This window comes from Gavialis gangeticus, unplaced genomic scaffold (assembly GCF_001723915.1).
Source record: "Gavialis gangeticus isolate Ggan-Ray unplaced genomic scaffold, GavGan_comp1, whole genome shotgun sequence".
Taxonomy (NCBI): domain Eukaryota; kingdom Metazoa; phylum Chordata; order Crocodylia; family Gavialidae; genus Gavialis; species Gavialis gangeticus.
This window is the reverse complement of record NW_017728973.1, coordinates 7,622,797-7,648,531: the sequence shown is the minus strand read 5'-3', so window position 1 is coordinate 7,648,531 and position 25,735 is coordinate 7,622,797. Positions and strand designations below refer to the sequence as shown.

Genomic DNA, 25,735 nt, shown 5'->3' with positions numbered 1-25,735 from the left:
GGAGGGGCGGCCACGCTGGGCCGGCCTGGAGCTGCAGCTGGCGGCGCTGGAGCTGCAGCCGGGCGGCAAGAAGAGCCCGTGCCCCGGCCCCTGCCCCTGCCTGCTACCCGCCCCCGCGGCCGAGGAGACCAGCGACGCGCTGCTGGTGCTGGAGGCGCTGGAGCCCGACGAGGCTGGCAGCTGCTCCGAGGACGACCCGGCGAGCCCTGCCCGGGCACCCACCGAGCCGCAGCCCCTGGTGTCTGCCCCAGGGGGGAGGCCTGTGAGCCGCCCGCCGCCAGGCATGGGGGCGGGAGGCGGGCCCCGCCGGGGGTCTCTAAAAATCCGCCTCAGCCGCCTCTTCCGCACCAAAAGCTGCAGCGACCCTGCCGCAGCTGCTGCTGCAGCTGCTGACAGGAGGCGCTCAGGGGAGCTGCCCACCTCAGCCGGGAGCCTCACTGATGTGTCCAGCGCCAGGGGCCGGGAGCACGATGCGGGCAGGTAACTGGGTGTCCCCAGGGCCCTGGGAGAGGGCAGGAAGTCCCTGGGCTGGTTGGAGCGGGGCAGGCTCTGGGATGTTGCAGGGGCACAGAGCGTGGGAGCCCCCTGGCAGGCTGGAAGGGGCTGGGATGCCTTACAGCCCTTGGTGCAGAGCCACCGGGAGTAAAGAGCGTTGTGAGGGCCAGGCACATACGAAGCCAGGGCCTGCGTTAGGTGCTGCAGGTGACCAGGTGTGAGGCAGAGCTGGAGCAGGCACTGGCTTGTCCCCCTGGCACAGGGTAAGTGCGTTGCCCTGGGGTTGTTCCCCCATTGCGGAGGCAGAATGAGGGCACCGAGGGCATGTGCCGTAGTCTGGTCTGCTGTCAAGGTACAAGGCGAGTGCGTGGCTGGCAAGTCTTGGGACAAGGCGTTGCAGCGAAAGCTTGTGACGGGAGGCTGCCAGGATACACTTCTGTTCCTAGGCAGAAGGAGGTGGCTGGTGTTGACCGCTTCCTGGGCAGGCAGTTTGGCACTGAGGGGTGCTGGCCACACCGCAGAGGGCATGGGTTAGCGTAGTAGGTGCTGTGGGCTCTGTCCCTGTGCTGAGTCTCACCATTCAAGCCATGCTCTGGCAGTGCAGTTCGGGTATCTGAAATGTAGTGGGAACAGGGGTACACTTCCTTCATGTGTCTTTGGGAGCAGCACCTGGAAAGTCTCAATCCTGGATGCACATCTGGGAGCAGGGAGCTGTTAGGTTCCTTATCTGTGGAACAGTAGGGGTACAGCTGTCTTCCGGAGCATTCATTTCCTTTTGGGGTCTGTGGTACTATTTCTGAAGCTGGGGGTCTGCGGCACTGTTTCTGAATCTGGGAGAGCGGTGGTGGTAACACTGCTCCTCTTTGGTGGGGGAGGCAGGGAGCATCTTGGTGAAGGCTCAAGTGACTGTTTCTGGTCAGGCCAGAAGCAGCATTAATAATTGAATGGACTCCAGGAGTAGCAGTCTGATCCTTGCCCTACTACAGGCTTGATTAGCTTAATGTAGGGAGGAGAGATGGAGTCACTTAAAGTATGGTTTAAGGACTGCAGTAAATGAGCAAGAAGGTACCTTAATCATTACTTTGGAAATAGTAACCCTTAGCCTGAAGTCCCAGTTTGTTGTAACTATGATGCCAGTAGGCCTGAACTCTAGCTCAGCCTGATGTAGGCAAAGAGGTTGTAATGATTGTCCCCTTCTTTAGAAGGGTTTGTATGAGTTAAACTTAGAGATCATAGAGCTGCCTGAACTCCTGAGCTAAATCACAGTGTCAGCTTGTTATCACTTAATGCAGGTCAGTGTGTTTGAGCCATAAGCACAGTTAATGCACTCCTGTGATGAGGCTTGGGGGTTGTGCATGTGGTACATGGAAGCTGCTTTCTACAGTGGGTTATGAGCTGCATTTGCCACATGATTAAACATGCCTCAAATGGCAAAGAGATTCAAGTGGCCTGTAATGACATAATATTTTGCTAATGTACGTCTGGTTTCCTTGCTCCTTACTTTTGGTGTTGACAAGACTTGGGAGCCTCTAGGATTTCAGTGCACTGAAATAAGGTGGTGTGAAATTGGCAGTTACGTCTTAACAGATTCAGAGCAGAAAGGAACGTGTTGCCATGTGCATTTTACCTTTTGTAGAGGAATTTAATGGTCACTGCTCCTGCAAGTCCCAGCTTTTACATGGTGTTCTCTTGCACTAATTAGGCACCATTTTAATGAAGGCTGGCTCAGGATACTGAATGTAGCTACTGTAGTGGCTTAGGGACTCATCTCTGTTGCCTGCGGCTTCTTTGGGCCTCTCTCCTTCAAGGTCCAGATGGCTTCTCAAACTGTGGCTTCTACAGACACTTTTAAGGGTCTCTCCTTGTGTTGTATGTGATTGGGGGCTGCATGACACCTGTATCTTGCTGTATGCAGAAGGTAATATGGTGGTAGAGCATCTGCCACGGGCTCCTATAGCTTGGCATTAGTGTTCAGTTAATAAAGAAGGGCATCTGAGACTGGTGGGCTGCAGCTTTGCCTGAGCAATCTGTTCTGGTGCTTTGAGGAGCAAGACAACTCCTCAAAAGCAGTCGTCTTATCTGTTGGCACCCCCTTGCTGTGCCAACCCTTCCTCCTCTGATTCTTGCCTGCTCTCCCAGTGATAGCTTGGTATTTTCCCTCTTTCTTCCCAAGCTGGATGAATGTGAGGTAGAATGTGCTGGGCACTCTTTTGGAATATCAGTTCCCTCCCCCTACCCCTCATACTGCTGTTCTTGGTCACCCTTCCCAGGAAGCCTGGCACTCTTGTTACCTGGTCAGAGGTAGGCTATACAGTTGGCTGGATCTTGGCTCTTCTCCCCTGCAGAAAAGGTGGTCATGATTTTAGTCACGGTTCCAATGCACACAGTTGATTGAGATGCACCATACATTCCCCGAGAGTTTTCCTCAACTGGCCAATGCAAGCTAAAACTGCAACTCGCTTTCCTAACTGCTGCTAAAATGCGGGGGTAGACAAGCAGGTTAAAAATAATACTGGCACTGTTACTTCAAACCAGTCCTATGGTTACTCACAGCTTTGGTAGGGGGGGAAATTAGTTCTTTCAAGAAAACTGGCTCTGGGATTGGGTGAAGCTGCTTCTGCCAAAAGGGATGGCTGCTTCAGTGAGCTCAAAGCTGACTTGTCGTGTAATCGATGGCATCTACTCCCGGGCATATTGCTGAGCATATTCATGTTGGGATATCTGACTCAGAGTCCCTTCCTCCCTCCACCCTTCCTAAATCATTCCTACTCTGATTGACATGAAGTAGCACTTCATCATCCTGCTGCAGAGGGTGTTTGCTCGTTACAGAGTCTCTGCTTTAAACACTACAGCTAAGCAGAATCTCCTGTATTTGAAGTTGCCGGGCAGAGTTCCCTTAGCATTTGAGGCTCCTCGAGGCAGCGCACCACAGCTTGGCTTAGCAAGCACAGTAGAAGTGAGGAAGGAGGCTGACCCCATTCTCTAAGATCAATAGCTGGTTTTGATGAGCCAGTATAGAGGCAGACTAAAGGGAGATATACCCATGGCAGTGTTTCCCGCCTCTGGGCCCCTTGGCATTTGAGGTTTGAAATCCTGTATCATGGGAGTTATTTTCCAAAGCAGCTGTGTCCCTCTGCCTCTCAGGTTAGAGGGCCTGGTTGAGGCCCATGATTCTGCCCATGGGTTTATGCAGGCAAGTGCTTGTCCACTTCAGCAGATGGCAGCCTGTGAAGAGTCACAGGCAAGTCTTAGGGCTCACCTACAGGATGCCTGGCCAGGGCTTTCCTCAAAGCCAGTAAGCTGCTTGCAATTTTGGTTCATCTTGAGGGAATTGCCAGAATGGCAACTGGAAAAGAGGCATTGAAGTGGAGCCAGCTAACATACTCCAGGACAAGTGGCTCTTTGGGGCTTGTGCCTTAGCTGTGGTTGAACTGCTTAGTTCTTTACCACTTTAAACACATCCTTATCTTAGCTTTGTCTTGATATGGCTGATTGTTGTTATTTTTGCTACATGCTTGTGCTATGTGTGCCTTTAGCAACTGACACATCCAGCATAGTGTCCACATACAGAAGAGGAGCTGGCAACCTATGGCCTGCAGGCTGGATCTGGCCTGTGGATTTGGGGCTCTGGTGGTGTTGGGCAGTGGGGAGCTCCAGCAGCAGTTGTCTTCCCTGAGCTGGCGCAGGGAAAAGTGCTGGCAGTGGACACTTTCCATGTGGCGGCAGCAGGGAGAAGTGGCAGCTGTGTCCTAGCGCTCACTTGCCAGCCTGCTGACCCAAACTGTGGGCCAGAGTGACTCAGCCTTAAAAGGTTGCGGACTGCTGCCCTAGGGCATTGTCTGTAGTGTTAAGCCAAATTAACGCAGCAGTGCTAAGGTGTCACCTGCACCTCATCACCATTCCTACTTCCCAACTTAATTTAGCAGTATTTGTTGTGCCAGGATTGAAAGACTTCTTGGAAGAGACCATTTGGATCTGAAACACAGCAAATCTAATCCATGTGAATTATTTCTGGCTGTGACCCCACTTGATAGAAGTGAGAATACATGAGTTGTGTGTGAATTCCCCCCCACCTTTGTTGCTGTAGATTGCAGATCTGAAAATATAACTTGTTTTAATAATGGCCTAGCTATGCAAAAAAGCCTGATCCCTGCAGTTGTGTGGGAGCAAAAAAATCAGGGTAACCCTATAAGTTGTTAGCAAGCCACAAATGTGTGGGTAGGGGGTTATAATGCTATGTTCTTCCTTTAGGAATACAAATAAAAAGCCCCTTAAGGGCTTGGTCTCAGGTTTCAGAGTAGAACAACCTGTTTTGTGTGATGTGATAAAAATGATCAGAATTTGTGGCAGGGTTTTTCTCAGTACAGTCCTTATTTGAAGAAATACAGCACTAACCACTTCCTTTGCACCTGTGTAATGCCAGCAGGATTGATGAGAATGGAAATTCTCCTATAGAAGAGGTAGGGTACACCCACACATTTTGCACTCCTGTGAATTTTAATACCAGGTGGTAGGAAACAGGAGTGCAGATTTGCCCATGTTCCTGGAACAGAGAAGTTGCACATGATCAGCGAAACCCTTCACAAAATTGGCTTGGAACTAGGACTCCTCTCTCTTATCTGAAGTACTGTCTGGCTTTTTGGGAGGCTAGTTATGGGGCAAGGTAGCTTGAAGTTCAAACACTGCTGTGGACTTAAATTCTGTAATGGTTGCTCTTTGCAAGGCTGAGAAGAAGGCTCCTGGGGAACCAAGTCAGCCCTGTGCTTGCTGATGGGAAGGTATAATCTGGCTTTTTTTTCTCATGGCAAGGGTGCAGGAGTAGAGTTTGTCAGGCTTGGTAAATCTTCACAGCAGTGTTGCAAGGCTGCATGAAGTGACATTTTTGAGATTACTATCAGGTTGTGATACTTGGTGTTAAGTAATCTGCTTGCATGCCTGGGTGGACAATGGCAAAGTGGTACATTTGACTTCTCTCTTAGTGGTGGGGGGTGGAGGGAAAGAGCTTGGGAGGGTTAGCAGTGGGAGCGATCCTTGTTAGAAGACAAGGCTGTGGTCCTGACTTGCTGTACGTACTGCTGAACTGCCCCTGTAAAATGACCCCTGCTGAGAGGCCTATGGAACATGTGGGGTCAGATCTTGCATTTAAGCTTGGCCAATCTGGAAACACTTTCAGCTGAGCTTCTGGCAGCCATGTGCTGCTCTATCCAAAACAGGAAGCTTGTACCTAATGGCCTCCTAGCATGAAACTCAGCTTCTGCAAACCAAACCCTAAACAGAGTGGCTTCTTCATGTAGTATCCTGGGACAACAAGTGCCTTCCTGTGAGGCTGGGCCAGCCAACTGGCTTAGGGACTTGAAATGCTGATGTCAGCATTAGCAGTGCAGAGATGCCTGAGTGGCTGGGTGCTCTGCAGGTAGCATCTCTAAATAGTGGATCATGTCCAAGTGTTTGGGAGCTTGGCCTGCAGATGTGGGTAACCTCACTGGTGGTGTGCTTTAGCTCAGTAGCCCTCAATTGGAGGGGCTGCAATATTGGCGCTGTTGTGGGGTAAAATTGCCCTGCATGCCTTTGTTTCCAGCAGGCACACCAGAGCTGAGCCAGGAAGAGCTATGGCAGAAGCAATGAGCCTGTCTGCAGAATATAATGCAGGCAGGTGTGGCTTTTTCCTTCAGCTGCTTCTCAGTTTGGCTCCAGGGTGCCTCCTGAAAAGAGGCATATAGGACAGTTCCCCCTGCCCTGCAGCCCTTGTTTCTGGGAGACACTGTGCAGAGTTGGACTGGGAAGGGCTGTATGTAGCAAGACCATGCATGTGATCCTGCCACAGCCACTTCCTTATTTGGCTCTGGGGGAAGCACACAGCACTTCTCTCTGGCTGTGGCAGTGGGGTGAATATAACATAATTATCTGATCAATTAATAACGTACTATTTAGTAATATAATTGTAATGTTGATATTATAACATTCATAATGCATTTATATTAGTCTTTGTAAATGGGCTGCTTCTGAATTTTGAAAGGTTTTTGGAGGGGCGCCTTGAGTCTAAAAAGGTTGAGAAGCACAGCCTTAGCTCAATGGGATAAGAGGTAGCTCCTCTGCAGTGCACATAACTTCTAAGCCTTCCTCAAGAGGTTGCATATCTCTAGCTTTGAGAAAGTGGGTGTGAGTGTGGATTTAACCTGCCTGCAGTACACCTGTAATCTGGAGCTGTGTGCGACTGTGAGCTATGCTTTCTTGTTTAGCTGTTGTGGCCAGCCTAGTGACATAGCACATTATGGTACTGTCAGTTCTGAGCCAGGTTTCTTGGCTCAAGTTGGAGTCTGGGCTCCAACCTTCTTTTTTTGTTTTGTCTTTCTGAAATGAACTTGCTAATTATCAGCTTAGAGCCTTATGGGGTTTGAAGACTGGGGCCCTGCCCTCTGTGTCAGTTGCTGTACTGAAGCCAAAATACTGCTCTAGAAATTGTTTAGTATTTGTGTGCTTCCTCTTGGTCTTAAACTTAGTTGCAAATGCAGTAGCTAGGGACCTGCAGACTTCTCACAAGGTCAAACTGAGCAATTTTTTTTTTTAAACTCATGGGGAATGTTGGGGAGGAGACTCACTGCTACATCTGCGTCTTCATTCAGTTTGTCTCTCTTTTTTCAATAGGAAACCCAGATTGACGAGAACTCAAAGTGCCTTTTCTCCGGCCGCTTTCAGCCCCCTCTTCACAGGTAAGGATTGAAAGATGAGCTGGAAATGCTGCATTTTGTAGCGTGCCCCTGTGCATATACACTGTCATGTTCTCTCTTGTTTGGAATGGGGAGGTGTTTAAAACACATGACGGCTAACTCTGTTTTCCACCGGGGTTTTACATGGTGTAGCTACATCAGTAGAAATGTGTGATGAAGCTGGACTCCAATCTTCAGTTCCTCTCAGAACCCCTCTCTGCCTCCCAGGAAATACCTACTGCTCTTCTTCTCTGTTGTGGGTTGCTGTGGGTTTAATAGCAGAGGGCGTGTTCTGCTCTAGTTTGTAGTATATAAGGACAGTGGATGTACTAAAGAGCTTCTGTCATGAGTGGGGGCCCTGTTGTTCCAGGGACTGTAATTGCAGTGGTTTCTGTCCATAAAAGCTTGGAGTGGAAGTGACTGTACTTGGTTGCTCTGCACAGCTAACGCCAGCATCAGGGCTTCTCAGGAGAGGGGTGTGCTGTGGTACCTGACTGTCTCATTGCTTGGGTGGGGATGGAGTTGCTCTCTGCTGAAAGCTGCGACTCTTTAGAAGGGGAAAGGTAGGATTCCTGTGTGGGACTGTCCTGTGTGAAAGACATCCTCTCTCCCTCTGACATATTACTGTCACTGACACTGTTACAGGCAGCTGGATGCTGTGTTGCACTGTATAGTGGAATACAGCAAGTTGGCTGGTTTGTACCATTTAGACTACACCTGGGGCATTGCAGCTTGAAGTGTGTGTCGGGGTGAGATACAGTAGTGAGATCAGATTCAGCATAAATACAAAGGGCTTCTTGTATGTCCTGACTGTTCTTGGTACAGGGATCAGGATACACTTAGGTCAGGACTGTCCAACATAAGAGCCACCTGGCACTGCATCTTGTACAGGTCATGGGCCTTGTGCTGCACGCTGTGGGCTGGATGCTGTGGGGGCTCCATGGGCTCCTTAGGATCAGACCCACCTACCACTGTGGCCACACAAGCCCCATCCTGCTGCCAACCCTGCATGGGTGATTTCCCACCCCCACCATGCTGCTGGTGCGTGAGCGACAAGCTCATTGGACCTTCAGCTATGCTTCCCTGCCTGAGAGACCCTGGGGGCCACAGCATTGGAGGTGGTAGCGACTGGCTGGGAGCCTAGGGGCTGCACACGAATCTGTCTCAGTTGAACAGTCCTGACTTAAGTAATGCTGTAATGAACAGATGGAAATGCCCACTTGGTTGGTTTGAAAGTCTGCCCTTGCTAGTATGTATGGCTTTGTGTCTGGAGCACAGATGCCACAGCGGAGAGAGATCCCAGTAACATTTGGAAGGGCAGCATTTCCACATTCTAGCCCCTTACTGTGGTTCAAGCTGCTCTTTGTGGTGAGCAGTGAAGGCTCTTTGCAGAGACTTGTCTGCATTGAAGGTCATTCTTTTGACTTTGTCTGAGACCTGTAAATGAATAATTCTGCTCCCTCCCCAGCCATCCTTTGATTCTGTGAGAATCACGGGAGCTACTGCCAGAAACTGAAGGATTGGGGGAGCACTCAAACTGTAGTGCTTGCTATTCTCTGCTCCCTTATGATCTTGGACTTTCCTGAGTAGGCATTTTCAGCCTGTGGTAGCAGTAGAGACTTGCTGCATTTTTTACCTTGCCTTGCTTGCCATGGATGTGTGTAGTCTGCATTCATTTTTTTTAAATCAAGCATGGCCAAAGCCAAAACTTCTGTCACCCTCTTCAGCTGTTGTTAGAGAATCAGAATATTTGCTGTGAGAGTGAGTGAGTGATTAGAGATCTTACGTAAATGCCAGAGTTATTTTTGGGGTGTAGGGTGTAGCCGTGTTGGTCTAAGTTATTTCTTAAATTGTTTTCAAGTAACTTCTTTCTTCTCTTGTTTCTCTTGGGAAAATGGAAACTATTTAAATTTGTCTTCAGTTTTGTTGATGAATGACTCTGGGTTTTATAAAGGGCGTGTGTGTCCTGTCATGTTCTTCCCCCCTCCCCTTGCTATTTTTGTAGGGTTTTGTCACCAGTTCACAGAAAATCTAAATTAAATCAGCCAACTAAGAAGGTGTTGAGATGACACTTCAAAGTAGTCTCATGTCTGGATTTTTATATTTGCTTTTGTGGGTCACTAACACCAGTATCGAGTATGCAAACCAGAAGCTATTTTTTAAATGGGACTTTCCCCTAACCCGTAACGTGATGGTTGGAGGTCATCATTAAAAACTGATTGCACCAACTTGCATGATGTCACACCTGGTTTTCCTGAAGGCCTTGGAAGGAGGTCCTGGGCAGAGTGAGCAAAGTAATTCAACTCAATAAGGCTGAGGTAGGCCAGGTTGGCGAGCCATGTGTAGGAGGACTGACGTGCCCCACTCCCCAAGGCTGGTTCATTCAACCATGGTTGCTCCAGCCTTTGATCAGTCTTGTGTATATCAGTGAGAAGCACAAAGCCGGCAGGATGTGCTTGGTCCCTTCACTGCAGTTGTATTTTGTTTGTCTGTGCAAATGAGAGAGTTTTTAATTCTGTTTGGTGTTTGGAGAAGTCTCAGCCTAAATCAGCTTTTTTAAGTAGGGTGTAGAAGTTAAAGTGTTTTTGTGTGTGGAGTGTGCAAAGATGGGGGGAAAGGTTCCCCTTTTGTATCTTTCCTAAATTTAGTAAGTGGGGTGCTGCTTGTTCTGTCTTTAAAAATCCTGAGGGGGTTTTATTGGCAGTCTATAGTTTCTGGTAAACAAAAGCTGTCAGACTTCCGGTTGTCAGTAGTGTGGTATCTGGAGGATGATTGTTTTCAGATAGGCCCCACAAGAATTGAAATCTAAGGAAGTGAGCTTCAGTTGTCTTTTGAAGTTGTGGTCCAGAACTAGATAACTCTAGTTTCAGTCTTGATATTTTACCAGCTCCAAGTTGCATGTTGGTTTGACTTAAGCAAAATGTTTCAATTGTGGCAACAATTTAGCTCCTTAATTCTTTTTAGAAGTGATGAAAACTTTTGTTTTTAAAGATTTTCTTTAGAAAGGAGAAAAATATCTAATCAGAACCAAATTAGCAGCCTAGCCTCGGTAATCAGTTTGCAGTTTAGTCCTTAGTAACTGAGCTTTGACATGTTCTTGTGACTTTGAAACATTTTGTTAAATGTAAAAGGGGACTGGTTACAATTTTTTTTCAGTAATCAGTGTAGCTCCAGGTCTTTTGGGACCTGGGCATGTGGAGGCTGGTGAACCAAAAAGTTGGCCCAGCTCCCTGTAATTAGCCTCTGGTTTTTACACTAGACTGACTTTAAGGGTTGCTTTGCTGTAGTAACAAAGCATTTAACCTAAACTTTGTTGAGCCTGCAGGCTGCTAGTAGACAGGTTTGCATTGAAGCTAATGGGACTGTAGTCTTTTCAGCATCACAGCATCAGGTGCTGCCTACCTATGTGCAGATCTGTCTGGTCAACCACTTCCTGACCACAAAAGCTAAGCAAAACTTTAGGGGAGGCTTTTGTAATTAGCATCTGAACTGAGCAATTGTAGGCATCAACAATTCCTACTATAGCTCCTGAGCCTGAGTGGGGAGAGTGGTCCCAAAGCAGCCAATAACATGCTACCAACCTTCCTCCACTTGAGGAGCATTTGGAGAATATTTTTTATATCAAAAGGCACTAGTGGGTTTTAGATTCCAAATGTGACTTTTGTCAGATGTGGCTTTAGCTCTTGGAGTCTCTCCTTGTAAGGGGACATGCAGGAATCTCTGAAATGCACATGCTTATGGTGCTTTGGTAAGTACCAATATAATGCAGCAAAGAGCATTTCGAAAGCCCCTCCAGTCCCTTTCCTTAGACCATCCTCTTGATGCTGAGTCTGAGTTGGTTCAGTAGCCCATCAATATTTCCTATTTGCTCACTCTTAACTGTTATTTAGAGCTTGGCCTTTGGGCTGTCATGTCAGAGCTGATCAATGTGCATGGTGGAAACTCAATTTGCAGGCACTATAATGAGATTGCAGTGGAGGCCTCTGACCTGTGTGGAAGGTGGTAACCTTCAGAACAGCTTGGAGGCCAACTCAGCTTCTTGCTGCCTGACCTTTTTCTTACTCTTTCTTGCTCTTGGAGAAAGCTTGAACTCTAACGGTCTTGCTCCACAAATCCCTCAGGTGAAACTGTGTCACTAGTGGATGTGGACATCTCTCAGCGAGGACTGACCTCTCCTCACCCTCCGACTCCTCCACCTCCGCCGCGAAGAAGCCTCAGCCTGCTAGGTACTACATGTGCCTCCCTAAAGAGCACCCTTCGCGGTCACATGTCTGTAGTGCAAGTGGTAGGGGTGGCTTGATTTTTTTTTTTTTCTTTCTTTCTTTTTTGGGGGGCAGGAGGCAGGCTTCTTGACATCCTTTACAGTGGGGTGACCCCAACTTCCTATGTGGAAAATGGGTTCCAGTGCTGCTCTAAATCAGCTGGAGCAGAGGGTTGGTGAGATGGATTCTTTCTTCCAGGTGTAGTGTGCTAACTGAACATCATTCCCCTGCTGTTGCTGGCTTCAGAGGCCACAACTCAGATGTGTAGACCCTGCATGTGGCTGCATGCTGGGCTGGCACGTGGCTTCAGGAAGCCTGTGTCTATATTTGTCTTGTCTTACATACCATCTTCTGAAATGATTTGATTTAGAGATTAACTTCTTCATTTGCAGGAGCAGAATGCAAGTGTGAGTGAGTGAGAGGTGTGAGTCCAGGTACAGTGAAGACTTGGAAGTTCAGAGCGTTTGTCCAATACCTGCTCTTAGGGCAGCCAGTGAAAGATTGTGATTTGTCTGCTGCCGTGCCATTCTTCTGCAGGCTGGACATGCTGTTGCTCTGCTGGCAGGCACTTGGCAGTGTAGCAGCTTGCTTGCTTTCCTGTGTTCTGAATCTTTCTTGCTTCTGTTCTTTTCTAGATGATATCAGTGGGACGCTGCCTACATCTGTCCTAGTGGGTCCGATGGGGTCTTCCCTGCAGTCTTTCCCTCTGCCTCCGCCTCCTCCACCCCATGCCCCAGGTCAGCTTAGCTTTAGCAGCAAGGCTCCATTTTTTCAGAGATCTAGACTAATTTCTTATATTGTAAACTTAAGGTTAGATTGTCTCAAAGACCCATGGCAAGTCTTGGGTGCTGCTTCCTCTGACCTGTTCAAGTTATGCATAACCAAGCTGGTCTCTTACCTATTGTGCTGTACACAAAGGCATAGCTTTGTTCCTTGTCCTTTTTAAATGACCTCTTTTTACATGTTGTGTGTCAGACTTTGCTCCTTAGAACAGTCTTACAGAATAAGCATTTAGGTTTGACAGATATCAGGTCTTATCCACTCCCTCCCTTAGCTTCAGCAGAACTAGACTATACAGCCCTGCCCTGTGGTGGCTGAAGGTTTGATGACATGGTCTAAGTGGCGCCCTCCCTCTCTGACTTGTGCGATGACTAGAATCTTGTCAACTAGTGTCAGCAACTTCAGCACTGTTATGGGAATAGGGCTTAACGCAGGAGAGCTATTGAGACTAGGGAGCCTGTTTCTACACACTGTCATAAGTCACTTCTGGGGTTGTGCACTTACAGGGCAATAACATTTAATCTTTAATTTCCTGTCCTCTGGGTTTAATTTTTTTAAGCTGTCAGATCTTGAGCCTCAGCTGCTTTGACCTCACTTTTTAGCTGCTTTGTTAAAAAAAATAATAATAATAAAAAAAAAAATACAAAAAGGTAGAAAAGTATAAGGTTTTCTATTGACTTCTTCCCAGCTGATGTAAGGAAATAGCCAGTAGACACTGGATTAGTCTTCTTAGGAAAGCTGGACAGTGACTCTTGCTGTGTCCTTCTCAAGGACGCCATCACTTAGCACAGCTTTCTATTCCCTGCTGCAGCTCTGCTACCCCTGTATTGTCCTCGAGAGTTGAGGGCCTGCTTGGGAAGTGTAGCACACTGTTCTTTGGAGATGGCCCCTACTGGTAACAGTTGCATGGTACTTGTTTATTTGTTCCCCTGCAGATGCGTTTCCGCGGATTGTCCCACTCCGACCGATGGAGGCAGTGCCCAGCCAGCCCTCCCAGCATCTTCAGTGCCCCCTCTACCGACCAGACTCAAGTAGCTTTGCAGCCAGCTTGCGAGAACTGGAAAAAGTAAGAGGTTCACATTGCCAGTTCTATGGTTCTTCTTAAAAACCCCTGTTGAGCAAAGGCTCTCTGCTGTGAGTTAACTCTGGGAAAAGCTCCCCACCACGCCACCCCTTTTTTTTGAATGGGGCTTCCTTAATTCTCCCTTTACAGACCTGGAGTTGGGGAGAGTGGGGGTAGGAAATACAAACTTCATTCCACCCTTTCTTTCTTCCAACAATAAATACCCCAACTCTCAATCCCCTGTAGGTGCAGGGCTCTAGATGTAGACTGCAGCAGTGTGGTATCTCACTTAGTCTGGTAGCACAGTGATATCCCTGACTGAGGACAGTGACCTATTGTGATTTTGTCTTTCCTGGGTGGGGGGTGAAACTGGTTTAACTGCCAGAACAGAGAGAAGAGTTGTGTAGTTGTGAGATGTAGCTATCTTATTTTTGGTGACTGTTTGTCCTGTCTAAGCTGGCTTCTTTGTAACGGGCTGGAGAAGGAACTTGTCACTGAAGACCCTTGTCAGCTTCAGATTGGTTTCATAGTGTGATTAACAAATATGACAGATTGCACCTTTTGGGATGGAAAAAATCACCCTGCAGAGGAAATGTCGCTGCCTTGTCTGTCACTATGGGCAAAAGCAGTGTTGAACTTTCTTAATTCTTTCTGGGAGCACTGATGCTATGAAAGGGGAAGCAATATGATAGGCAAGTGTTTTGTATCTTATCAGAAGTCCAGTGATGTTCTGGTCCTCTTTTGGCAGTGTGGATGGTACTGGGGACCGATGAACTGGGAAGATGCAGAGATAAAGCTGAAAGGGAAGCCAGATGGGTCCTTCCTGGTACGAGACAGCTCTGACCCTCGTTACATCTTGAGCCTAAGCTTTCGATCGCAAGGTATCACTCATCACACTCGGATGGAGCACTACAGAGGTATGTGACTTAAGGGTCTTGGAATGTCCCTGGAGGTGGCTGCAAAGGGGTGACTAAATGTAGCCATGCTTTGCCTTCTGCTTTTTCTGTGCCTGCTGACCTCAATGAGAAGAGTCCTGTGGCTGGATCTCAATCCACAGGCCCCAGCTGGAAATATTTGCATTGTCCTTTTTGATTAGGGTACCTCTCCTTTACAGAAGAATGTTCCCCCTGAAACCTTTCCTAAATGAAGAGTTACATATGGTGATGGAGCCCTCCATACCAGCCTAGGTGCAATGACTGCTAGAGAGAGTGCAGAAATTTAACAGCCCTGAATGTATGCTGGATTGCTACAGCAGGTTGTAAATGCGTCCCTCCACTTGTCTTCACTCCTGTATGCACTGTCTTCCTGTTTCCTTTCTGGAACAGTGACAACTACACTGAGAAATCCAGCAATGCAACATGGTCCCTTAGCTTCTCTTCCTTCTATGCCTTCTCTGCGTGCCTTGCTTTGGGAAGCTGTATGTGGAAAGAGCTAACTTCCCTAACCCTAACTAACTTCATCTAGAAAATGGGAAGAGCAGAGCTGTACTGAGAAGGCATAGCTCAGGGTGCAGCTTTACATTGTGGCACATTCTTTATGGAAGCACCTCTCCTATATTCCCAGAGGTCAAGCATTTAGATCGGTTGGTTCACCTGCTAACAGGAAGGTGATGCCTTGGAGTTACTAAGTTCCTTTGCTTTTGAGGGTCTTTCACATGCTTATCTTTTGGGGCAGATCAGCATCCTCATCTGGCTAGTACCAAGCCTGCCCGTTGCCAAGCTGAGGTTTTAGTTCTGCTATTGTGGCTTTTCTATTCTGAGAATGCTTTGCATGATCTCACATCAGCCCTTCCTGCCTTGTTCAGCACTAGAATGTACTTCTCTGTCCCTACATGCACATATTCTGAGTTGGCTTCAAATATGGTATTTTTGTATTGATGACCTGCCTTCACAGTGTGATTGTGAGGTTAGCAGAATGCCTGACTCTCTTGCTTTTCAGGGATAGCACCATCAAAACAGTCTTATTTTCCTGTAGCAAACTGGCAGCTGTCCACTGTAGATTCCTGAGCACCTATGATGCCTTAGCAGTCAGGGATCTTCTAATTCCTTGTGGAGCCTTGTACTCAGAGGGCCATAGTTTCTTGCAAAGCAGTGTCACTGCACATTAGCTGGTGACCCAGCTACTAATAATGGTAAATGTACATCTTTGGATTACCTCTGCCTCTCATCCATCCTTTGCAAGTAACTAGCTTCAGACATTGAGTCAGTAGAGTGCACGAATAACAGTAGGAATATAAGTGGGATTGCTCATGGTTATAATTGAGTATTGCAGGTTTTCAGGCCTTGGATTATAAACTCTCCAGGGTCATAAATTAAAGTTTCAGAAGCATCAAGTTCTGCTTTCAAAACTGACCAGATATTAGGGCCACTTTCATTGGACATCAGTAGGACTTAGATTTGTGCCCTTTTGGAAAATGGTGCTTGAGCTCTTGAATGTCTCTGAAGATGCTACTGATTTCTTATGTCAGTGTTTGGAGTAGAATGCCCTGCTTTCTGGCACTTCTTGGCAGCATAAATTGGAGCTCAAAGCTGCCTTGATACCCCAACAGGCAGTTTTCCAGCACAATTAAGGGGACATTATTTCCTTCCAAAACCCCTGTGCAAAGGCTTGAGTTAGCTATCTTTACGCTCATGTTGGGATTGCCTATGTCTCCTGCTGAATGTGGTACAGCTGTTTTGAAAATTGCAGAGCTGAGCACTTTGATAAACTAATGAAAATGACAAATGACTGGGCTGGGAGAATGGTAAATAGATAAATGTTTGACCTTCAGATTTCAGGTAGGTGAAAAGGCAGGAAATAAATTCTTCTTGGAAGCTTCTCTGCTTGCTTTTTTTTCCCTGTCCCTGTGGTGCTGACCAGCAGGGCTTTTTATCAGATGTGCTGTGCTGATCTACTGCTGCTGGCTTTGAAGCCCTTCAGAGCTGTTGAGTGGGAATGTGTAGGTCTTCTCTCCCTGGTGTTGGTCATTGCTTCCCATTGTCAGTCCCTAATTTCAGTGATTGTATTGAGGTATAATCCAGATGCATGTATAGGCAAATTCACTTAAAAATGTGCAGAGTCCAGAGGTCTTTGAGTGTTTCTGGAGCTTGTAGCCTACATTCTATGCAAGAACTTAGAGTTCTCAGCAACGTGCAAGCATAATTGAGCTCTCCTGTGCATTTTCCATAGCAGTGTGATGTCACAAGACATGTGGCTTAATGCAGTACTTTTAGGGGTTGTCAGCTCCATGGTCCTCAATAACTCTCATATGCAGAGAGGTGTCCTGAGATAATTTAGGTGCACCCCTACTAGCACCTGGTATAAATGCTCTGTCCTATGTAAAGCAGGTTGCACTCAAGTAATTTACTGGTTCAGATTGCAGCATTGCAGGCCCTGCTCTGTGCTGGTGGAAACATGTCTGTCTTTGGGGTTTACAGCATAAGACTCTTGCTCACAGATGCTTGCCCAACAGTGTCTGGTGCAGCCTTGGCCATCAAAGTCAAGATGGGAACCATCACCTATGTTCATATTCTGTCAAGGGTGTTTTCCCTGCTTAGGGTGTTTTCCCTGCTGGGGTATTTCTAGGTTCTCACAGTTGCTCTTAGATTACTAGATCTCCTCTTTGCCCTGGCCTCAGGTTACAGGCTGAGCAGGGCAGGCAGCCAGCCAGTGTAGGATGTATAGACACAGCTCCAAAAAGCAGAAGACAGATAGATCAGCTTTTTTGGTGGGGAGGAGGAGTTGATCTGGTTGTAGGAAAAAAGCTCATGAGGCCTAAACTGGTTTCTTGGGTTTAAATTAACCTGTGCAGTCATATGTGAGGGGAAGGATGCTTTATGTATTGCTGCTTCTCGGTTTCATTGCTTGCTTGTTGGTATTGAGTGGTGGGGCAACATGGGACCTCCTGTTAATACATCTGTGGGAGGGCTATGTTAAGGGTCCTGTCAACACACCCCCCTGTGTGCAAGGCCATCCCCACATGGAGGGTGATGGTCCCTGAGAGCAGGAAGGGTCTCCTGAGGTTGTATCCCAGCATGTTGCCATAGGTTTGGGTGGATTGTTCTTCAAGGCTGGCACTGTTGGGAACTTTCAGTGCAGTATGTTGTGAAACTGGACACGTTCATGCAGGATAGCCCTAGGTAAGAAACATGACCATAAGCTTACAGGCTACAAATTAGGACCTCCTAGGCATCTGGAAGCTGAAAGGGAAGAGGGGCAGGGGAGGTTCAGTCTGGATAGGCGTTGCATAAAATCTCTTCCCCCTTATCTATACTCTGCCACTAGGTGAGATGGGACATGGGGTTAGGTGGACCTGTGGTCTGACCCAGATGGAGTTAACACCCCACTGAGGTGCATGGGCTGGTTGTCTGCAAATGCTGGCAGACATCATAGTAGTGCTTATGCTTGAGTCAAGTTGGTGATCTCCCCTTTTGGGAACCTGAGTTGGCCACTCTGCTTACTAAGTGATCTCATCTTCTTCTCCTGTGGCCTTGTAATACAAAACACCTTCTTTCTATCTCTTTGGAAGGAACCTTCAGCCTGTGGTGTCACCCCAAATTTGAGGACCGCTGTCAGTCTGTGGTAGAGTTCATTAAGAGAGCAATCATGCACTCAAAAAATGGGAAGTTCCTTTACTTCTTGCGATCCAGGGTTCCAGGTGAGTCTAACCCTTTAAGCTTTATTAACCCTATGTGGTGTGTGTGTGCATGTGCCTCATCTGCAGTGCCCTCTTATCCCACTTCTTAGCTAGCACTCTGATTGCTCTACCCTGATGAGCGTTCTTAGCACTCTGGCTTTTAACTGCCCCTGCAAAGGAGATCTCTGCAACTGTCAGACCGCTGCACTCTTAACCCTATAGCATTAGACATTTTTTTTAATAGACAGCCTGATGAGTATGGAAGATCTCCATGCTTACTGTGAACATGGCTGCGTGCACTGTGTTGGGATCTGCCTCTTCTGCATTCAGTTAAATGCTTATTAAAACGTTGCTTCCCCTAGTCTCAGCACTGTCCTTGCAGGCAGCTCCGCACTCTGCACTTGTCCATTCTCCTGTAGCTCCCACCCTCCTGAGACTCCTGAAAGGGAGAGTGAAAGAGAGTGACGTTAAGCTGTGTGTATATACAAGAAGGCTTCCAGGCAGAAGGCTGAACATGAGTCTCAAGCACTAGCTACTGTAGATTGAACCTTGTGGGGGTAAGCAGTGCCAGAGCACATTAACAGGCAGGTGCTTGTGAGCACAAAGGGAGCATTGATGAGGTTTTACCAGTGCATGCTTTATGGTGCCCTGTCATGCAAGCACTCCACGATTCCACCCTGTCAAAGCTCAGCTCCTTGTGCATGCTCTCTTTTCTTTGCTGCTTAATTCAGCATGACGAGAGCTTGCATGCATATGTTCTGTCACCAGCACCTTCCTCCTCTGACATATGTAGAAGCTGGTGGGCTAAATCCAAGGTGATAGGAGGGAATTACTTTTGCCCCACACAAAAGCATAGCTGGTTTTGAAATGTAGGGGGGAGGATAGTAGTGGAAAAAAGAATTTTATGAAGGAGGTGCGCAGTGACACTAAGATTTCAGGGAAGGAGAATATCCTGCCTGGTCATCTTTGAGCACATGGGCATAGGCAGGTGCAAAAGTGCTCTGTCCTCTGCTTCAGGCTGTACCTAGCGACGGGGTGATCAGATAAGCTTTGTAGCATTGTTATGGGGAGAGAATTTACCACGTGTACCTTAGCAGCACCTGACTGAGATTGGGACCCTGTTGTGCCTCAGCCACACTGAGGTGGTCCCCACCCTGACGAGCCTTCCATCTAAACAGGCAAAGGATGGGAGAGACCATGATATCCCTATTTTACAGGTGAGTCTTTGAGGCACAGTGTGATTGAGTGACTTGTCCAAGGTTGCACATACTGTTGGTGACAGGGCATTTTGTTTTTCACTCCAGACTAGAGTCCTTGCCTGGTGTATGCTCCAAGGCTATGTAGAGTTTGGCTGAGCAAAAATGGGGGCGGAGGGAGGTGGAGTTAATTTGAAATGTGTATGCACACATTATGCTTGGGGTAGTGGTGGTGGCAGTGGCCATTTCACAAACCCTTAATATGTGCCCTTATTGTTGTGTGCTTTAGCCTCCAAAATGCTTTCTTTGTAACTGCCAGTTCTTTTCTTGTATTTTTTCTCCCAAAGTGCACAGCAGTGCAGGTTTTCCTAGCTTTCATGGAGAATAGCTTATCAGATCCACTTGCTTCTAATAAGAAAAGTTCTAGAAAATAAATGAACACTTCACTCTGCATGGGGATTAGTGCCTGGCTCTAGAACTGCCAAACCAGCCATGAAGTGTCATTTGGTCTGAGAGCTCACCATGCCCTGGTGGGAGTTACCTGTAATGCAAAGCCCCCTTATAGTGTGGTCTGTCAGGCATGGGCTTTTTCAGTGGAAGAATATTTTGGATCCACATCTCCATGTCCTCATTAATGCTGTAGTGCAGCTAAAATGCTGCTAACTCCCTGGTGTTGGGGGGAGATAGGGGTGGCTTCCAGTGTGGCTGGCTGCTGGCAGGGAGACATATGGCTAGCACAGCATGCAAAACTCTTGCTGTGTCTCTGGCATTCCTGGCCGAGCTTCCAGAGGTTTATTCCTCTTTGGGGTGGAGGAGGGATGATGGTCCTAGTCTTCAATTGATTCCTTTTTTCTTTGCTTTCTCAAAAGCTGGCTCTGGGCTCCCTGTGCTGCCTGGAGCAGATTGGAGTCTGCCTCTATGTGAAGAGCTTCCCTGCTCTTTCTTTAAATCCTTTCACTCGACTCTAAAGCTTCTGAGGGATGCAGGCAGAAAGCTTCCTGCCAGTAGGAGGGAGGCTAGAGTAGAACTAGCCCTGAATCCCTCTTCAAAAACAGACCAGGCACTGTGCGCACCGTGAATTGGGCTCCCATGGAGCTGCCCAAGTGCTGTTGCCCTACCCTCAGTTCTAGGCTTCGGTTGTTGCCCTTGGCTTTTGGAGTGGGGAGGAGGGAATTTGAGGCAACTGCATCTCCAGAGCAGGCTCGAATGTCTGTGCATGGGCCAGACTGGGGCCAAGTACAGTAATATGCTTCCTACACGTGGGGGTTGAGTATTGCCCCTCTTTACACCTAACCTTCTAATGTCAGGGAGCATCTGCCTCCCATCCCAGTCTGCCCTGTTAATGTTCCCATCCAGCTACCAAAAGCTTTATACAGAGCAAAGCCTGTGTCAGCTTCCCTGCTCCCCTTTCCTCACTGTTTTCCAGTATGCCTAAAATCTGATGGATTTCAGAGGCCCATTGCTCTCTTTTGTAAAATGATGCTCTGTCTGCTGATTGTTCTCAGAGGGCTCTGTTGGGAGCTTTGCTGAATCCCAATATCTGCTTCCCTGCTAAAAATGATCGTAATGGGTTTGGCATTAGTCAGAGGGGATTATTCATAAGTAAATCTGGGGAGGCTCCCAGAGATTGAGAAAAGGCATCCTTTCCTGCACAGCATGCCTTGAGATCCTGCAGCAGGGAAGAGAAGCAGCTGCCTGCCCCACAACATGTTGCTTTACCCAGATCTCTCATTTCACTACAGCTGGTTTACCCCTTTCTGGGTTTTTTGAAGCCATTGTATTTCTACGTATGATAAACAAGTTACCATCATCTCCTGTTCTTTATCAGGTCTCCCTCCAACTCCAGTCCAGCTCCTGTATCCTGTTTCCAGGTTCAGCAATGTCAAATCCCTCCAGCACCTTTGCCGCTTCCGCATTCGGCAGCTCGTCCGCATAGATCACATTCCAGAGCTCCCACTGCCTAAGTATGTCTCAGGGGCCAGGGGTGGGGGAGCTTCTCTATTTGTCAGTGTAGAATCTTAATGCCCAGTCCTGTGCTCTTAAATTGGTATAAAAAATGAAAGCTGTAAAGCCAGCCATGATCAGAGCAGGAAGGGAGGGACCCTTGGGGAGGGGCACTTTGCTGCTTGTTGAGGTACCATGCTGTTAGAGAGGAGACAGTAGGCAAAATGGCCTCTGGGGTTGGAGTTAGCAACAGCAGAACATACAGGAGTGGTGGGTGGCCCAAAAATGCAAAGCATCAGATCTGTCAGAGGAGGTCAGATGTCCCTGGTTGCGGGCAACTTTTCTCATCCAGACAGCAGGGGCAGAGCTGGCTTTTGGGAAATAATGGAGGGGGAGGAGGAGGCATAGCTGTAGCTTTTTTTTAAACATGGACTGTGTTGTGATATGCTATGAAAGTCTTTGCCCATGCACTCTACAGGCCTTTGATCTCCTACATCCGGAAGTTCTATTACTACGACCCACAGGAAGAGGTGTACCTCTCACTGAAGGAAGCCCAGCTTATCTCAAAACAGAAGCAGGAGACTGAATCCTCAACGTAGCGAGGCTGCCTTGTCTGTCTTGTTGCTGTCCCTGATGGTAAATTCCCCATTGCTGTCCCCAGGCATATCCTGGATGGTACCAAGATCCACTTTGCACTTTGCACCAAGATCCAAGATTACACTTATCTCCTAGCGTGTGCTTGGCCCCGAGTAGGAGGGCAAGGCTTATCCCACTAAACCAACCCCCTGAGGGTTGGTTCCGTCACTGCCCCATCCCAAACCATGTTCTATGGGGTTCCCTTCTCTGAGGTATGCTTGGGCAGGGGTAGTGGGAAGATACCAGCTGCTTTTGACAGTGTTGGGTTCTTCAGTGTCTCACAAGCTTGTCTATGGACATAGTAGGAAACCTCAGCTGTCAGTACAGTGCACAGAGGCAGGACCAAAACTCAACTCCTGGGGCATTAGAGCATTCCCCTTGCATGTGACTATGCCTGTAAAGAGCTTGCACAGCCCCTGCAGTCACCAGGAAACTGCAATCTTGGTATGAAGAGTGGGAGGGGAAATACCTGTTCAGTTATATACAGGGTATAAGTTGGAACCTGAAACCCAGAGTGGGGAGATGCCATCCTGGTAATTCTCCCTTTCCAGCCAGTTGCAGAAGTGAGCTATAGCAAGGGAATTGCTTAACAATGCAATTCCTGTAATCAAAAACAGTTCTCTCAGTGCTCAGGCAGACTAGCCTCCAGTAATCTGTCTCACTGTGAAGCATCTTAACATGCAGATGTGTGCAGAGGAATTCTAATGAGTTGTTAAATGGTATGAAGGCAGATGGAAGGTCCTGGGGTGGGTGGAAGAGATCACCAGAGATCTAAGTTGGAGATGATGATTACTTTTGTTAGGTGCTGGTTAATTGTGTAAATTTAGTTTCAGCCTTGCTGGGAGAGCTAAGGTGAGATCCTGGCGTATGGTTCATCATGGAGAACTATACTGCAAGTAGGAAACACAGCTGCGTGTCTCACTTCCAGGTGGACATTAGTCACTGAGGGCAAGGGACTGTCTGGTGCCTGTCCATGAAGAGCCAGCTTCTGCAGTTGGAAGCCAGTATTTTCTGTGTTTCCCTCAGAGTGGTAGATCATCAGAAAAGGCTGCTCAACTTGGCTGGGGTCCAGAGTTCTCCTAAGGCCAAGTATTTTGTTTGGATTACTGTCAGTGGATCCCTTGTCCTGCCTTCTAAATTGCTTCTTGCACTCAGTCATCCTCCCATCCCTGTGATGTGGTGACCATTGGCTGCTTGGGGTGGAAGCCTGGAATTCCCTTTGAGAACAGCTAGTAAACAACCTGCCCAAACCGAGACGGAAGGAAAAGGGGGAACTTTCTTTCTTGCCTTTGCATCCTGACTGTTTGGAGCATTTGACAGCTGGATAAATCCTGACTCCTCCTGCTGGGCAGCTGATCTCTCCAGCAAGGACAAAATTGACTGGATAGAGTCTGCTACTATCAAGGGGTAGATTTATTTAATGGAGACAGATGCTTTATTTCTTCTACAGAGGTTCTGACCTGTCCTGCTTGCTGAGGTATTATGGTAGCTTCTGCCTATGAGTTGAACATATATCCAGGGTCCTTGTACTGCACAATTATATGACTTGTAGAATCTGCCCCTCAGGGCAGGTTCTCCTTCCATACTCAAGGCTTGTATTTAAAAAATCTCCTTCACAACCAAGAGGGTTAGAAACTATAGCTGAGCTGATTGTAACCAGCACAGTATTTACAAAGATCCTGAAATCACCAGCCTCCCCCTCCCCACTTCTCCCCCTCCCCACTTCTCCAAAGCAGTGGTGTGCGTGCGTGCGTGCGTGCGTGTGCGCGCGCTAGTAAGCCACTGGAGGGAGCACAGCCCCTTGTTGGAGGCAGCTGGAAACCCAGAGGGCCTTCTCCCATGATTGTAACACTGTAAACACCCTTCCATCTTGAGCAGGGAAAAAGGTGCTGCAGAATTTCCACAGTAGCCATGCTGAAGAGGCAGTTCTAGCTTGTTACTCAGCCTTGAGCCAGTGTCTGTGTACTGCAGGGTGAGGCAGGCATGCAGATTGTCAGACAGGCATAGCAAAATAATCTCAGCTTCAGGTCTCTTCTCATCCCTGTCCTCAGCTCTGGCTTTATGGCCCCAAACCAGAACAGGTCAAACCTCTCTGCTGGGTGTTGTCGAAGCCTTTCCAGCTTCTGTCATTGAGGGAGAGAGGAGACATCCTTCCCCTTTTAAGTGTTTCTAACCACTATAGGAGTATCCAATTCAGGGCTTCCCTGCCTCTTGGGTCCTGCCTGTCTGCCTTAAAGCGGGCTTGCTGTAGGTCACACACCTGTTGTTAGTTACTCATGGGCTTATGATGTCAGGTTCCAGATGTATAGGGTCCATAGTTTATAACGTGAACACTGCGGTCCTGTGTACATCCAAAAGCTTACTGCTCTTGACAAGGGATACGATGCCTTCCTACTTACATATCTGCCACTTGCTTGAAGGCGGAGGGTTTTGTTTGTGATTAGCTGTCCTCCCCAAGTTGCAGGCAATATAGAGTGAGCTTTGGGTTTGTGGCATTCACAGAAATGCAGTACCAAGGACTCATTCATAAATTCAGATACATATGTCTTCTGTATAACCTGGCCAAAAGCTGCTAGGTGTAAGGGCTTCTGTAGCTGGGCCCTCAGGGAAGATTTGGAGCACACACATTAAACACATGAGAGGGTAGTGCTTGCTTGGCATCTCTATCCTTTTCTAAGTTAGGGAGATTGGAGAGGAGGCAGATCAATCAGAAAAGCCACCCTGTATATAGTGCTGACACTGGGAGCAAAATTCTGGGAGAGCAGGTCCCCTGAACTACTTTGAGTTAAGTGCTTGATGCCAAGAGCTGGGCTTTCCTAGTGAGGAAAGTGTTGTCAGTGAGATTCAAAGGGATTTACAGAATAGCCACTAATTCTAACTAACTCAAATATGAAATTGCAAGACTGTTGGCAATAATATATAACCTATTGTTGCAAATAGCCCCAGTGCCAGAGGATTGGCAGGTTGCCAACATAACACTCAGTGGTCTGCAGTTCCCAGCATTGCCCCTGGAGCCCTTTCTGAAGACGGATGTTATTTCCATCCCTAGCAAGTGGTAGAATCTATGATAAAGAATAAAATCAACAGTCATATGACAGAAATATGACTGGGGAAGAGTCAGCATGGCTTTTTTGCGGGGGGGAAATCCTGCCTCCCCAGTCTGCTTGAGTTCTTTGGCTGTCCTAACAAACGTGGACAAAAGGGGTCCAGTTGACATGAGCTTTTTGACATGATTCCTCACCAGAGGCTTTTGAGAAACTGGGTTTCCAAGGATTGGAGGAAAGGTTCTTTTGTAGACTAAGAGCTGGTTAAGAGAGGAAGCAAGGGGTAGAGCTAAAATGGTCACTGTTGAGGATGAAGGGAGGTCAGAAGTGGAGTCCCACAAGGGTCTGTGCTGGACCTGGTTTCTTCAACATTTTCATTGTTGATTTGAAAATGGGAGAGTACAGTGAAATGTCCAAGTTTTCAGCTAATGCTAAATTATCTTGGGAAGTCAAATGCCAAGCTGATGGAGAAAAACTGCAGAAAGACCACACAAAGCTAAGTGAGTAGGCAAAAAAAAAAATGGCATATGAACTTCAGTGTTGGCAAATGCAAGGTCATGCATATGGGGAAAAAAATACCTCAGTTATATATGTACACAGTGCTGGGTTCTGAACTAGCAGTTATGACTCAGAAAAGAGACCTTGGAGTCATTGTAGGTAGTTCTCTAAAAACATTTTAAAAACGTCAGCTCAAAAAAAATTATCAAGGGCCACATTTGTGAGAGCCCTGCAGGGGAAGTGATGTTGAGGGGTAACCAACACGGGTTTGTGCCAGGCCGATCCTGCCTGACTAACCTGGTCTCTTTCTATGACCAGGTAACAAAAAGCTTAGATGTGAAGGAGGAAGTCGATGTCATCTTCTTGGACTTCCAGAAGGCCTTTGACACAGTGTCCCACCCAATTCTGGTGGGCAAGCTGAGGGACTGCAGCATTGACAAATGCATGGTCACATAGGTGGCAAACTGGCTCCAGGGACGCACCCAGAGGGTGGTG

At 47.7% G+C, this 25,735-nt stretch overlaps 1 protein-coding gene across 1 annotated transcript in view; it reads left to right on the top strand.

The window, feature by feature from the left end:
- Positions 1 to 25,735, top strand: part of SOCS7 (suppressor of cytokine signaling 7) — a 30,292-nt gene that overhangs the window by 1,672 nt on the left and 2,885 nt on the right. The window contains exons 2-10 of the mRNA XM_019505195.1: positions 5 to 480; positions 7,141 to 7,205; positions 11,324 to 11,428; positions 12,100 to 12,201; positions 13,180 to 13,310; positions 14,056 to 14,224; positions 17,815 to 17,943; positions 20,947 to 21,082; positions 21,541 to 21,698. Of these exons, the coding sequence (XP_019360740.1) occupies positions 5 to 480; positions 7,141 to 7,205; positions 11,324 to 11,428; positions 12,100 to 12,201; positions 13,180 to 13,310; positions 14,056 to 14,224; positions 17,815 to 17,943; positions 20,947 to 21,082; positions 21,541 to 21,661 (1,434 nt within the window). The 3' untranslated portion in view covers positions 21,662 to 21,698. The remainder of the gene's footprint in view (positions 1 to 4; positions 481 to 7,140; positions 7,206 to 11,323; positions 11,429 to 12,099; positions 12,202 to 13,179; positions 13,311 to 14,055; positions 14,225 to 17,814; positions 17,944 to 20,946; positions 21,083 to 21,540; positions 21,699 to 25,735) is intronic.